At 43.3% G+C, this 14,549-nt stretch overlaps 1 protein-coding gene across 1 annotated transcript; it reads right to left on the bottom strand.

The window, feature by feature from the left end:
• Positions 1-1,409: 1,409 nt before the first annotated feature.
• Positions 1,410-13,546, bottom strand: rfc1 (replication factor C (activator 1) 1). Its single transcript, XM_030050107.1, has 23 exons — positions 13,417-13,546; positions 12,790-12,945; positions 12,619-12,691; positions 12,352-12,465; positions 11,782-12,086; positions 11,156-11,230; positions 10,925-11,002; positions 10,134-10,526; positions 9,893-10,006; positions 9,551-9,730; positions 8,961-9,065; positions 8,332-8,749; positions 8,022-8,134; positions 7,666-7,780; positions 6,981-7,069; positions 6,659-6,796; positions 5,686-5,781; positions 5,296-5,549; positions 4,226-4,343; positions 3,415-3,560; positions 2,735-2,948; positions 2,325-2,507; positions 1,410-2,012 (listed from the first exon to the last, which is right to left on the bottom strand). The coding sequence occupies exons 1-23, from the start codon at positions 13,417-13,419 to the stop codon at positions 1,899-1,901; spliced, it is 3,594 nt and encodes a 1,197-aa protein (XP_029905967.1). The 5' UTR covers positions 13,420-13,546; the 3' UTR covers positions 1,410-1,898.
• Positions 13,547-14,549: the final 1,003 nt, after the last annotated feature.

Here is a 14,549-nt window from a genome sequence, read left to right as displayed (position 1 = left end):
ACTATTAGCATTCATCATCATTTTTATCTGGCTTGCTTGGACATTAATGGAAAGTAATCTTGAACTGAAGGAAAAATTTGCAGTCAGACTTTCCACAGCAAATGTATTTTAAATATTTTAAATGCTGAGAAATTAGGCAGTGATGGACAGTCTTCACCAAAGTGACTGTAGAAATAGTAAATGCCAACATAGGTAGAGCAGATTAGCAATAATTTTCTCCTGTTTCCTAACTCCTGTCAAGCAGGGTAACATCTGGTCTGCACTTGTCTACATGGTAACCCTGTTCTCGCAAATCTAGGTTCACACTCTAGTGTGTGTTTCAGGCTAATTTTAGGATTAGGATTAGGGTTGAGGTTGAGGTTAGGGCACAGTAAAGAGCTACTGTGCTGAACAATGAACCAGTTTCGTAGATCTAGGGTTATCATCTGGTCATGACCTGGGGAAAGGCTCAGTAGCTGGCAGGGTGTCACTGAGGCGTCAGCAGTCGGTCTGGGTTCAACATACATTTTCTACGAAAAATAAAGATGAGGAATGCAGACCACCTCACTAAATTAATCTGCAAGTTATTAGTAAATTTGCTTGGTGTCAGAGAGGAGACTTGGGCACTTTCAATAACCCGCTAAAATTAAATGACAATATTCAGGCACAGTGGCAAAATGTATCAGTGTAAAGGTACAGAAATCCATCGGATAGTCGTCGTTGATATTTAGTCTTTTTTTTTAGTCGCCTTGACTCTTCTGTTTTTTGTTTTTTTTTTGTTTTAAATATCAGCATGTCCATCTTCTCCGTCTCCAATAAGAAACAGGGTATTCTCAAACTCCTAAGAAAATACCTTGTATTGACAGTATTTCATCTTTTAATTTTGCATTTACAGTATTTAATTTTGTTGACTGTGTTATTTAACTGCAAGGAGACTTGCTGGGACGATAGTTTTCTTGTAGCATTTTTCAAATTTAAAGAATATCGGCACAAAAAAATTGTTATTGGCAGCTTCAGGTAATTATAAAAAATGATTGGAATCAGTATCAGTCCGAAAAATCCCATACTGGTCGAATGCTAATCCAGACTCAATCCAGCCAGAGTGTAAATACAAGTGTTGTCAAGAGATTGAGAGGCACAAAAGGGAAAAGGTAATGCAGACACAAACTGAAGTTATTCCAGCAGGAAACAGCTACTTTCAGGACAAGAGTGGAGTGATGTGATGTCGATCTGTTTGATTTCAAGGATTAGATGTTTACAAAATGCAGTCTAACACCAAGTCTGAAGTTATGGCTACTAAATATAAACAGCAGAACCTAATAATCTTGTTGTGTAATGTGTCAGCCTCCTGAAGGTCGGCTGCCTTTCCAGTCAACATACAAGAAAACCTTTAAAAAAAAAAGTGAAAAATCAGTCACTGACACTCCAGCTCGACATTTCTCTATTAATCCTAATTTTTTTTTTTTTTTTTACAGAATTTCCATGTACAAGAAGGAAATGTTCCCCGGTTAACTGCTCATCAAAGTGTTCACTTTAGAAAGCCAAAGTAGTATTGTTGTATGAAGTTACACTGTATTAGTAGGAAAAAAAAGGTAACAGTCCTTCACACTACAGTTACATTATTTACAGGCTTAACACTTGGACCACAGAAAACAGGCGACATCCCCGCAGAGGCACACGGCGTTACAGAGGAGCAGACATGATCATCATTTGCTTGGTGTGGAGCCGCTACAGGAAGCACAAACGGGACAGACGGCTGTTTGTGGGCGGGTGCCGTTTAAGACTCCAGTTTCTCCAGTCTGAACTGCAAGGCTCATGACAGAAGCAATGCAAGCCTCAAGAGGAAGTGCAGACACAATTTTCAGAGTGTGTATGGAGGGGCAGACAGAGACTGGGTGTTTTCCTCTCCCGGTCGGAGCTCATTTCTTATCCTTGCCTTTGCCCTTGCCTTTGCCCTTGCCTTTGCCTTTGCCCTTGCCAGAATCCTCTGCCTTCACTGTCTTGGACTCCTTGGTGGCTTTGGCCTTCTTCTGCTGCAGGGAGGAAAAAGTCAAAGGGAAGTGATCAGAAATTAACACAGGTTTTGGCATTTCCAAAAAAAAAAAAAAAAAAAAAATGAAAACATGTAGTAGTAATGTGCAAATTTTAATGAAACAGTAATTTTATCATAAGTAAGTTTCCTGGAGCATTTCCTTAAATTTTTTTTTTTTTTTTAAACATGAATGGGGTCGAATGGCACTAAGTTAAAGGAATACTATTATTATAAAATTATTTCTTTAACCTTGACTGTTCAGAAGAAGTTAAAATAGGACGCATATCGTCATCTGCAGTCCGAGCCTTCTTACTTTGATCATGGCGTCGGTGGAGACACCTTCCTCCTCCTCTTCCTCGGCCTCCTGAGTGTCCATCTCCTCCCCTGCCAGGTCAAACTCGGCCCCGCCCCCACGGCGGCCCTTCTTGACCGCCTGTATGGAGTAGGGCGTCATGTGGACCTCGCGGTTGTATGTCCGTGTGAAAGCTGCCTTCACCTGGCAGGAGGAGACAGGACGTCAGGACCTCATGTGATCATCGTGTCTCTAACTTTAAAAAGAGGCCAGACACCTGGGACAAGGCCCGAATCTGAACCGGGGGTCAGTGTGTTCATCACCACTGTATTTACATGTCGTGCTAAACACCACACATTACCAAAACTGTACCAACTGGAGATCAGAGTATTTTATCATCTATAATTTGGATCCCATTCCTCCCTGCTGACCTTGGGGTCCAGTCTGGAGTAGGGGTCGGGCTGTCCGCCCCACACGCTGATCTCCATGATGTTGTCCACATCCTCCTTGATGAGCTGGTAGTCGTCCAGCAGCTGCACGGCCTGGCCGGCGCCGTCTGCTCCCTGCTTCTGAAGTGGGCTCAGCAGCGCCCCCCGCAGGTAGGGAATGTAGTCCAGGTTCACTGCCTGTTTGCTGCTCAGTGTCCTGAAGGAAAGGAGGGAAAGAAGTTCACAGGTAGGGACACGGAGGGGGGAGCATGGAACAGCAACCGGTTCAGGGCAGAATGTAAAATAAAACTACTGGCTATCTTTGTTTGCCCCTACTTTTTTTTTTTTTTTTTTAAACAAAAACTTTCCTACAGTTTCTATAATCCTGCAAAAACCTTTTCAGCATGCACACGCACATCGATAACTAGGCCTGGACAAATTAAATGAGATTATATCGAAATCCTAAGATGACCAAGTGTCAAACTAATTACAATAAGATTTTTCATTTAGCTCTATTGGTAACTAAAGGCAAAATACTCTCAGCTACTTCCCACATGACCACCATAACCACAATCACATTAAAGAATGACCTCTCAGGTATTACTGCTACAATCAAACACTTGTTTTTATGTGTAAACGTGCAAATGTGGAAACAAGCCAACACAGTGGTGTGTGTTACTCACTTCAAACTCATGTGTGACGCCAGCTCCTGGACGATACGGGAATGTTTATTGGTGGACGAGTACTTGCCCAGCCAGCTGGGGAAGGTGGGGAACTGGCTCATATAGCCTCGCATCAGCTCCCCAGGTAGCACACTGGCATAGATGGCCTAAGAAACACAAACACAAACACAAACACAAACACAAACTTTCAGGTGAGGCGGGAGGCTCCGTTGGCAAGGCGCTAAACCCCACCAATAGAATGATAGGGGAAACACTGCTACAGTGTGTGTGTATTTACCTTGATAAATATGTTACTTTGAGTGTTTTCTTTATAAACAACAGGAAAAATGTTGACTACAAACTATAAAGGTGCTAGACTTTAATTTAGAAAAAAGTCAGACAGATGAAACAGGGAACATGAGAAAAATTATATGGCAGCCTGTTTGTAGAAATATAGATCAAGATGTGATTTCAAAGATGACATGGACCTTTCCAGCCTAAGCTCCTCAAAGCCTAGCTGTGTGTGTGTGTGTGTGTGTGTGTGTGTGTGTGTGTGTGTGTGTGTGTGTGTGTCCATCATAGTGAGACACTCAAGTCGCCATAGCTTCCAAAGTATCTTTTCCAGCAGAGAAGGCTGGGTGAGCCCAGGCGACCTTCCATCAGAGCACACAGGTTCAAGATCAAGTTTTACTGTCATGTGCATTTAAAAAAAAAAGAAAGAAATAAAAATTACAGCCAGCAGACATCAATGCAAAGACAAGCTTTTGCCCTCCCACAGACTGATCACCAACAGAGGAAATTGCTTGTGTGTGTGTGTGTGTGTGTGTGTTACCTGAGTTGGCAGCAGTGACCAGGTCTGTTTGGAGCGGATCTGTCTGTCCACCAAGTCTCCGTCACAGATTGAGTCGGCTGTCTTACTGAGGAGCACCAGATGGGACTTGAGATTTCCACTGAAGGGAGGAGACGGATGCAGGAAAACACGATTAGACACATGAACTCTGACATGTATAAGCAGGATGAAGTTTGACAAGGCTGATAAAATCAATACACGGGATGAAAGATTTCAGGTTTGAGTGTGTCAGCAGCAGCGTTTGCAATACAGTACTTACGGCTAATTATTCCTGATTAAATGTAATGTGATAATTACTTTACATTATTAACTTCCTGTGTACCATAATCAGGGCTCGGGCACCCTAATGCAAACTTCCAGATTAAACTTTGATGTGTCGGTCAACATTTAATTCTTGTCATTGTTTTAGTAAGCAACCCTCAAAATAATTTAGCCGTCACTTCACATCTTACAGCCGGCGCTTCAACAGCATAATGATAACATGTTTCACACAGAAGCTAACTGGGACCAGTACCAAACATTTCTTACAAAAAATAATGTTACGCTGTAACTGAGATAAGTAATGTAAGTAAGTAAGCATGATTACATGACTTATTGCTGACATTACATTTCTCAAAAAGGCTTAGAGCATTTATGTATCTGTGTTTATATTAGGGATGCAAGATATATATATATCGACATGTCATTGGTACTGGCCAATAAAAGCTTTAAGGTGAAATACTGGCATTGGCCAGAAAAGAAAATTTCTGCCGATATGATAGGCTGATAAATGCTAGATACCTAAAAAGTCAATACTCTAGTGAATGTGTACATGTTGAGAAGGATTTTATGTCTGCATCTGTCATCATGATGAGTAGGCATAACAGTATGTTAATTCCACTGGAGGAGAGACTTTGTCTTCTCTGCAATTAGATGGAAAAAAGTATGTGCATATATCAATATCAGCAATCAGCAACTGGCCAAAAGAGTTGGATAATATTGGCATATTGGATACGAGCAAAAAAAACCAACACTGTGCATCCCTAGTATATACTGTGTGTGCCCTCTCTCACCCAGCAGCTGCTGGTCGTACGTGCGGGTAGTTCTCTTGGACAAACAGCGGCGCTAGTGAGTAGTCGTGGAAGAAGAGGTCGGACTTGTCGATGAGGCTCATGTGGGACGTCTCCTCCCCCAAGGCGAAGACCTTCCTGCAGACGTCGAAAGGCCCCAGCTTCATGTCCTTGCGGGCTTTGGCAGCGTCGGACTTGCACTGGTCGTATGTCATCACCTTGTCCTTGGCCGACCACATGCTGAGGTTGTGGAGCACCTGAGGCGAGGAGGGGACCGGCAGGTGGAGGAGGAAGGTAGAGGGAGGCAGGTTTAGCCAAAAACTGATGTTTCTGTATATGTCAGTGTTTCCATCTCAGTTTGGACTCGGTTCTGTTATCTGCTGGCTTCTTTACCTGTCGGACATCCTGATTGGAGGCTAGGATTATTTCGTTGAGGGCTGAGGGTGGAAGCTTAAGTCCCTCCTTGAAGGCTATGGACATCATGGCTCCCTGGAAAAGGAGAGGAAATAGAGCAAAGCATAGAAGTGAGGCAGAGGGAAGGGAGGCAGCAAAAAATGGATCATTGTGGGACACAAATAGAGAGCAAGTAAAGTTGACTGAATGAATTCTAATGTCCAGAGTCTTGGCTTCAAATCAGATCAGGAATCTCATCACTTCTTGTAATAAAAATACACCCTGTACTGTATAAATGTACCAAGCAGCTCGTATGCATTTTTAATAGAAATAGTTGTGTCACACTGGTTATACAGATGAGGCTGAAAGATGAGGAGTAAGCAGCCGCTGTCATTATTAATAGTTTTGTTAAATCAAAGTGACAGGAGACACCTGGACTGTATTATTTTCAGTACTGCTAGTTCTTTTTCCAGTCATTTTTCAAGCTGCACGCCATCTGTGATTTACACTGATTATCTGACTGGATCCACAAGCTAGAGCGGATTTGTTGACAATGTGAGAGTGAACAGATCATCAGTGCATCCTGGTGTGTATCTACACCCGTTAAAATGTTGTTTTTCTTAAAACAAGTTACAATAAATAAATAAATTTTAAAAAATTAAATTAAATTAAAAAAAAAAAAAAATCAGCTGGTGGGATGAGATAATCCCTCTCGTTTCTGATACAAATCAACTTCTTTACAGAATTTGCTTTGAGGGCTGATCTGCCTTATTTTGCCTTGTCTCAAGACATTTATCCTTAGATTCCTGAACCAAGTGAAGCTGCAAAACTGCAAACAAGATGGATTCATTCAAGGGTTTTCCACTTATTTCAAGAAAAACAAGATTTTAAGATTGAATGTGAGAATTCATGACTTGTAACGGTGGAGGATTTTGCCAGGTAAAGGTGAGGGTGAGTGTGTGTGTGTGTGTACCTTGATCTGCTCCACTCGGGGCCTCTGGAAGCGCAGGTCGAAGCAGTAGTTGGCCAGTGATCTGATCTTCTGGTGGTTACGATCGTTGCACATGCAGATGATGGGGATCTTGGACTGTTTGATCAGGCCTATCATCTCCTACAGGGGACAAAGAGGTAGAGGTCGGCACAGGAGGTAACGACATACAATCACTGATATCTAAATGACAACTTCAGGTGCCCCTTTCTTATCTTAAAATATGATATACAACGTCTTTCATGTTTGTAGCACTTTTAAAATAAAAAAGCTATCCATGCTAACAAAAAGGTGTGTGTTTATGCACCTGTATCCCACCGCGATCCTCGTTGCCAGCCATACCATCCACCTCGTCCATGATCAGGACGTGTTTATTGCTCACTGTTTCAGATGTACCTACACACGTAACACACAACAAGAGTTATACATTCAAGTGGGGATGTCATGATACCAGAATTTTTGGTACTCAATGCTCGTACCAGTGAAAGTCCATGAATCGACACCACAGAGAAGATGATATCCCGTATACTTGAGTATAAATCTGTGTTCTATTATAATAGCTGCAAACACTGAGAGTGGTTGGTGAAGTTGGATGTGTTTCCACCCTACGTCTGTAAACCACAAAAGCACCGTTTGCACACTGGCTTGTCTATGTTGCCTTCTCCATCGGCCTCGAAGTTACTCTTTGATGCAGTACCAGTTAGTACTATTGATACTGTATAAAAAAAACAAAAAACAAAAACGCACTGCTAAGTTTCTTGAAATTTGGCATTGACTTGGAATCAACGCTATCGGTTCTTGTGACATCCCTACATACGAACACATGCAGCTGTGCACATTTCAACATGGCAGCTTGTCCTTTGTATGTACTTGTGTGAATCTGTCAATGGCTGGTGTGGGTTCAAGTCTGTATAAGATCACAGAGAGAGAGAGAGACAGAAAGAGAGAGAGAGAGACAGAAAGAGAGAGAGAGAGAGAGAGAGAGATCATACCAGTGTAGAAGTTCTTAATGCTCGTGTTGTTGAGTGATTCAGCGATCACCTCCTTCAGGCTGTTCTTACTGCGGGTGCAGCTGGCATTCATCTCCACGTAGCTGTAGCCCAACTCCTACAGGCACGACCACACAGCAGGGAGAGAGAGGGAGAATGAAGTACGGGGTCAAAGAGATAAATGGGTTCAAGGCAGGGTGCTCAAGGTTGAACGCATCCAAAGTGTGAGACGTGGTTGTTTTCTGCCAGATTTTGTGCATGCTCTGCTGTTAGAGTGTTGTTTACAAGCATGGCTGCACCCCAAGAATGACTACAGTGTGTGTGTGTGTGTGTGAGGGTGTCTGTGTGTTCAGACTGACCTCACAAACCAGAGCAGCTGTGGTAGTCTTCCCCACTCCCGGGGGTCCGGAGAGAAGGGCGGCCTTAAATGATGATCCATCATCTTTCCCTCCAAACTTGCCAAATTTTGCTGCTACATAATAAGAAACAGCACAAAGCACAAAGAACTAAACTCTAAAGTCTTTTTTATGACCTGAAATGAACTGAAAATAAATACACCTTGGTTACATATTTGCACAATGGAGGAAAGACTGAGAGCACACAGCACAATGCACAATGTACAATGAGGACAATGTGCACACAGACATGAACAAGCTCCCTCTCTCCTACCTGGTGGTTTGGCGGCTCCCCCGCTGTGGTGCTTGTGCCAGTTCTGCAGCCAGCGGAGAAGCTTATTGGCACAGCTCTGGTCTCCCTGCTGGCCAATCACAGCCTTCAGAGTGCGAGGGCGGTACTTGTCCACCCACAGCAGACTGGCACCCTCTCCGCTCAGAGATGGAGAGGACGGGGTCGGGGTGGAAGGAGAGGAGGAGGAAGAGAAGCCCAGCCCCCGTCGGGCCTCAGGAGCCGAGCCTCTCCCGGGCGGGGTGGCGCTCCCTGAGGCCCTGGCGGCTCGGCCCTGGACCAGGCCCGTCTTGGATGGACTGGGTGTGTGAGGTGACCTGGAGTTACCTTTAGAGGGTGAGATTTTCTGGGATTTGGGGCTGCTCTTTGAAGGCTGGCTGGTGGGAGTCCTACTCTTAGATGCCTAGATGTGTGACATGAGAAAAACAAGAAATACAGTATGTTAAAATAAAATTCTACTAATGATAAAAGCTAACATATATGATGTAGTTGCACTCAATAATTCTGAAAGTGCCTCCTTTGAGAGTTGTTGCTACAATCTAGAAAACCAATTTGTAAGCAGCTTTGTACACTGATGTGTATAGATGTGTGTGTGTGTGTGTGTGTGTGCTGACCTCAGCTTCAGCAGCAATCTCATACTTGGACTTCTTTCCTGGTTTGGTCCTAATCAGCTCAAACAGGCCATCCTCATCCAGGATCTTGGTGCCAAAACTCTCCGCCTGAGCAGCGAGGGAAGACAGAGCATAAAGCAAAACTGCACAAACATAGCTCGAGGCAAAACAGCCCGCATGGCATAAAGCACTGGCAACAGGATGGATAGGTAAAAACTGAACGGTAAGTGTGAAATTAAAACATACAGAGGCTAAATAAAAGAATTATAAGAGTGAGCAACCTTGATAGAGAGCAGGTTTTAGTGTAAAAAAAAAAAAAAAAATCAGAAAATTTTTAAATGCTATCACTTATTAAATGCTATTGAATTTAACATTAATTTAACCCCATTCCCTTGCAAAGAGAAGCAGAGCTGGCAAAACCAGGCTACTTCTGAGTGAACACAGAAAATCAAAGTTCTAAAACAATGGGTTGTGTAATTTAAAAGACGACAGGAAATTAACTGTTAAGGGGTTACTTTGGGTTACTTTCAACTGCCGTGTGAATGTAGCCCAAGTCTGTGAGCCTGGTTTATCAGCGGCCTCAGGCTGGTCACCTTCTCAGTCTTGGAGGCTCCACTGTCTCTGCCCAGCACCAGGTAGGTCGTCCTCTTGCTCACGTTGCCCGTCACCTTCCCTCCATAGCGCTCGATCAGGGACTTGGCATCATCCCTCTCCATGGACTCCAGCACACCCGTCAGCACAAACACACAGCCCTCCAAACAGTTTTCCTCTCCCTGGGAAACACACACCACAATATAGCATAAGCGAATAACCGTAAGAGAAAGGCAGTGCGAGTGAATCAGCAAGATCGTCTTTGTGATGGATACTTTGGTATGGAAAATGCTGAGCAGCTGAAGCTCGGTGTTTCTCTCCACAATTATCCTGTTGTGCGTTACCTTGGGTATTTCCTTGGAGCCCAGAGCTCGTGGTCCATCTCTGTTGAGGTAGTTTCTGTACGCTGAAGTGTTGGCTCTCTTTTTCTCGGCCTCGTCGGGGCTGGTGCTCGTGCTCTGGCACAGTGAGAGGAGAAAGCATTGTTTTCACCATGAACAGCAGCTGCACTTTTATCTCATCGGTAATCCTTTGTAATGACAAATTTTTAAACATTTTTCAAGGTGCTGTGTTTCAGCGGCTCACCCCTGGTTTCTTGGGGGACGTTTTGAGCGCAGTGGGTGTGGTTCCTGCGATGTGACTTCCTGTTTTGGGAGTGAACTTCATCTCCGTGCTTGAGGGAGTGAGCGGCTCCTTCTTGGGGGAGATTTTACTTTTTGCGGGTGAAACGGGTGCTTTGCTCCTCTCCTCTTTCTTCACACCTTGCTCTGTCTCGTCCTTCCTCTTCATCTGGGCCAGTTTGGAGCTGGTTTTCACGGGGGCGGGGTTCTTCTTAGGAGACGGACTGATGATGTCCTCTGTTTTGCTGTCCTCCCCGTTGGTCTTTGACGGGCTGCTTTTGCTGCCTGCAGCGGAGCTTGTGCTGCTCTTTTTGGGAAATGTGGTTAGTGCTTGCTTCTGGTCAGAGTCCTTACGAGCCTGGACGTGGAAACACAAACACACACAAAACGACACTTGACAAAGACCTATACAGATAGTACTTGTGTTTTTATTAGAGATCGGATGATATGCTTGTCTTACGATTCAATACTATCATGATACTGAGTCGATATGTATTCCTTAGTATTGTAATAATATTTTAATTGTACAAGTATTGCGATTTGATATTACGATTTATTGCGATTTTTGCTTTTCAATTATCCTCTGCTCTGGAAATTGCTCCGAAATTCCCCTTACTGTCAATACATCTAGGAAAACCATACATCATGATACAATCAAAACTTTGATTAAAAAACTAATCAAAAAAAGGATTAGTTTTAGCTCAAGTGAATCCATTTTTCCCCACCCTCTTGTATTAATGTGGTTGTGTTTGTCACCTTCTTGGCATGAGGCTCTTCGTCCAGCATGGCCAGCGTCCTGGCAAACTCCTCATCCTCATGGATCTGCTTCTCCAGCTGAGTTGAGTCAAAGGGAGAGAGGAAGGAAACAAGGATAGATGAAGATGAGATCAAACTGTTTCATACTTACACGGGTAGTCGTTTTGTTGATATATGAGCAGTATAGTAAAAAAAAAAAAAAAAAAGCAGCTGTAGTGTAGGTGAACTTGCCTCCATATCCTCATCCATCTGCAGCTGCTTGGCGATTAGCTCGTCATTCACCGCGTCATTAGGGTCCTGAGTTGGCTGAAGGGTGGAGGAATATTATTACATACAATCTGATTTACAGAGTTGGTGTGTTAGTTTTGAGGATTTGTAAAGGATCACTGTTTATAAGTCTAATGAAAGGCTGAAAAAGGCATGAACAAAAGGTTCAATGTACAAAGGTCAAACAGGGCAAGGCAAACAAAATCAAATTACACAATACTCTCAATACTGATACTGTGTTTGTATTTTGTCAACTTGTACTCATGCTTTATAAGATATTAACCCACAAGAATCTTTTGAAAATTAGTTATGACAGGTAGTAATGTGGATATGATGAACAGGAAAAGGCAAACACTCTTCAGTTTACTCACTTTAAGCAGTTAAGAGCAAGAAAAGGTAACATTTAAGTTATTTCATGATATTAGGAAACCAAAATCCCCCACAATATCTACTACAATATCACAATATCATTTTCATGTTATATAACGCCCTGCTCTTTGCTCAAAGAAAGCCATGGGAGAATTTGGGGAGAAAAAATACAGAAGAAACAAACAGAGACAACAGCAGGTGGAAAAGGCTTCCATACTCACAGCCTTCCGTTTGGTGCTGGCCACCAGCTTTTTCTCCGAGCGCTGAACACTCGCGCTGCCGAAGTAGTCGAGCACTGAGGTGGGGGTGTGTTTGGGCTGAGGAGGCGGGGCAGACTTGGGGGTCACAGGCACAGGGGGAGACTTCACCCCCTTCGTCCCCTGGGTCGAGGAAGGCTTCACAGGAGACTTCATCGCCTCCTTCACCCCCGGGCGACTCTTCTCTACGTCTGCTTTTGTTGCCTTGGTAACACCATTCTCCTTGGGCTTGGTTTTCTTCAGGGACACGAAGTTGTCGCTGTCTGAGTCTACAAAAAAAACAGGAAAGGAAAACAATCAAAACAAAGTACTCCTCACAAACAAAATGTCATTCACTGAGTTACTCTGCATGAACAGCCAGGACTTATTCCTCCTTGAGACGCGCTGTGATGAGACAGGTGTTGAAGAGCTGACGCAGCCACAATAATTCAAATTCTGGGGCACAACAAATCTGGTGCATTTGTGGCACGGTTTGTGTGTGCGCGCATGTGTGTGTGCGTGCTGCACTACAGTGTCAGTCTTAGTCCACAATACCTGTTTCAGACACGTACTGCACAGGATCCTTTTTGGGAGGAGGCTCTGCCTTGCTGGTCTTCTGTTTTCCTTTCGGGGATTTCTTTGGCTTTCTTTCCGGCTCCTCGTCTGAGTCTTGTCAGGAGGAAAGAGACAGAGATGCACATTCAAGAGGAGACGCACGGTAAGTAAAAAGAAACTTATAACAACTGATAAGAAGAAGATTTAAGTTTGGTGATGTTTGTCGAATCGTACAGATTAAACACGGTCATGCAAAACCATTCTTACCAGATTCTATCACAGCACGTTTCTTGCGTTTCTTCTCGCCATCCTTCTGCTTCTCTGTTTTGGGGCTTGTGACCTGCAGCACATGAACCAACATGATCACGTAATTAAACAGATCAATCAGACTACAAGATTCAGGCTTTACAGCTGTGCGGCATCACAACGTCTCCTTGCCTTGGGAGACGCTTTCTTCTTCTTCTTGGCATCATCCTCTGAGGTGACAGACTTCTTCTTCTTGCTGTTTTCCTCCGGGCTGATGCTTCCATTTGAGGCTGGTTTCTGCACCGATGACTTTGTTGTTGTTGTTGGTGCAAAGAACCGCCTTATGTCCTGAGATCCCAGGGAGGAAAACTGTTAATTTCAAGGCATTTACAGCAAGATCCTACGGATGTGGCATAAAGAGCATCATCACACTGCTGCCTGGGTATATTCACGATGCAAATCAATGGTTTAATTTGTAGTTTGGGGCCACCATCTGCAACTTTCACTTCCTGACACGCGCAGATCATTCAAACCCCCGGGTTTCCCAACAAAACGCGCGCAACATAATAAATACTATACCACAAAAGAGCAAAGATGACTGTAATGTGCTGCTGGCTAATTTATGAGCCACCTCTCTCACTTGCTGGTTATCTTTTAAAGTAAAACACGAGCTAACGTTAGCTCGCTGACATGCGTGCACGCTCTGAAAAACAACAAACAGCTTAAAAGACAACAACAGGAATTATTCCAAACCACCGAACGAGTTTACTTTAGCAGACCGCTCATTGTTTGGGTCCATATCTGGATTTTGAGACTTACCATAGTCGGTGCGGTGTGTTTTCTCGCTCCTCGGTGTCAGATTAGTTGTCAAGTCAGTAAGCAAATCCACAAAATCCTTGGCGCGAAGTTACTTGGTGGGTGTCGCCAGGAGATGACGTAGTAGCGGGAGCTGCTTGTACACAGTGATGTTAGGATTCATGATTTGAAATGTTGGTGTGTTAATTAAAAGAAAGAAAGAAAGAATTCTTAATTTGGATTTGGCCTGTTTCATTTTTCGCCTTGTATGTGCAATAAAACCCTCTATTATTGTGTCTGTTTTTTGTTTTTTTTGAAGAAGAAGAGTTGCCAAAAAAAAAAAAAAAAAAAAAATCACAATAGCGCGGTTATGTATACGTATTTCCATTATGTATGAAAAATTATCCTTATACACGCAGTGGAGTGAGAAGTGCATTTTTCAGCTTCATGGTTTCAGTTATAAATAAAATTAAACAACACGTTACTGTAAAGTTAATCAAATTATTGTAACTGGAAATTAAAAACGCGCTTTGAAGAGCTCGGCGTCTGGATGTCAACATAAGTTCAACCCCCTCAGGGTGGAAAATCCTAATTCCTGCTGAGTGACGGTGTGCATGCTAAATGAGAAATCCCATCGCCTTTGCAATGGGATTGCCAGGCAGATGTTTGCCAAGCTACATTTCTCCTGAGCTTTCATTGTTGCTGCTGCCTCCAGTTTCACACACAGGAAAACTGTTCTGCATAAACAAGTTGGTCTGTTTTGTAGGAACTCTCACCTCTAGAAGCAGATCAGCTGAAACTCTCAAATGTTCGTGTTGAAATCAAAATAAAATGTTCCCTGAATTTAAATCATCACACCAGGACCTTCACAACAGCAACCAAAATATTAGTCACTTTGCACTACATAACCCAACATGTGCAAGAGGCCCTGATTTACATGATGAAGTGCTTACACTAACATCTATTTTTCAAATTGTCAGTTTTATTATTAGTACACATTAAACATGCTTCCTAAAGTCTTGTCTACTGCTGTATTAGATCAAGGCACACAGCTAGGGTTGTGATTCAGGTTTGCTGCGTCCAGGTGTGTGTGTGAGACAGTTTACTGTACAGCACCAAAAAGGTGAGGTGGTGTATCTTCAGCAGTTTAGAGGACA

This window comes from Myripristis murdjan, chromosome 1 (assembly GCF_902150065.1).
Source record: "Myripristis murdjan chromosome 1, fMyrMur1.1, whole genome shotgun sequence".
NCBI lineage: Eukaryota > Metazoa > Chordata > Actinopteri > Holocentriformes > Holocentridae > Myripristis > Myripristis murdjan.
This window is presented reverse-complemented; position numbering and strand designations above follow the sequence as displayed.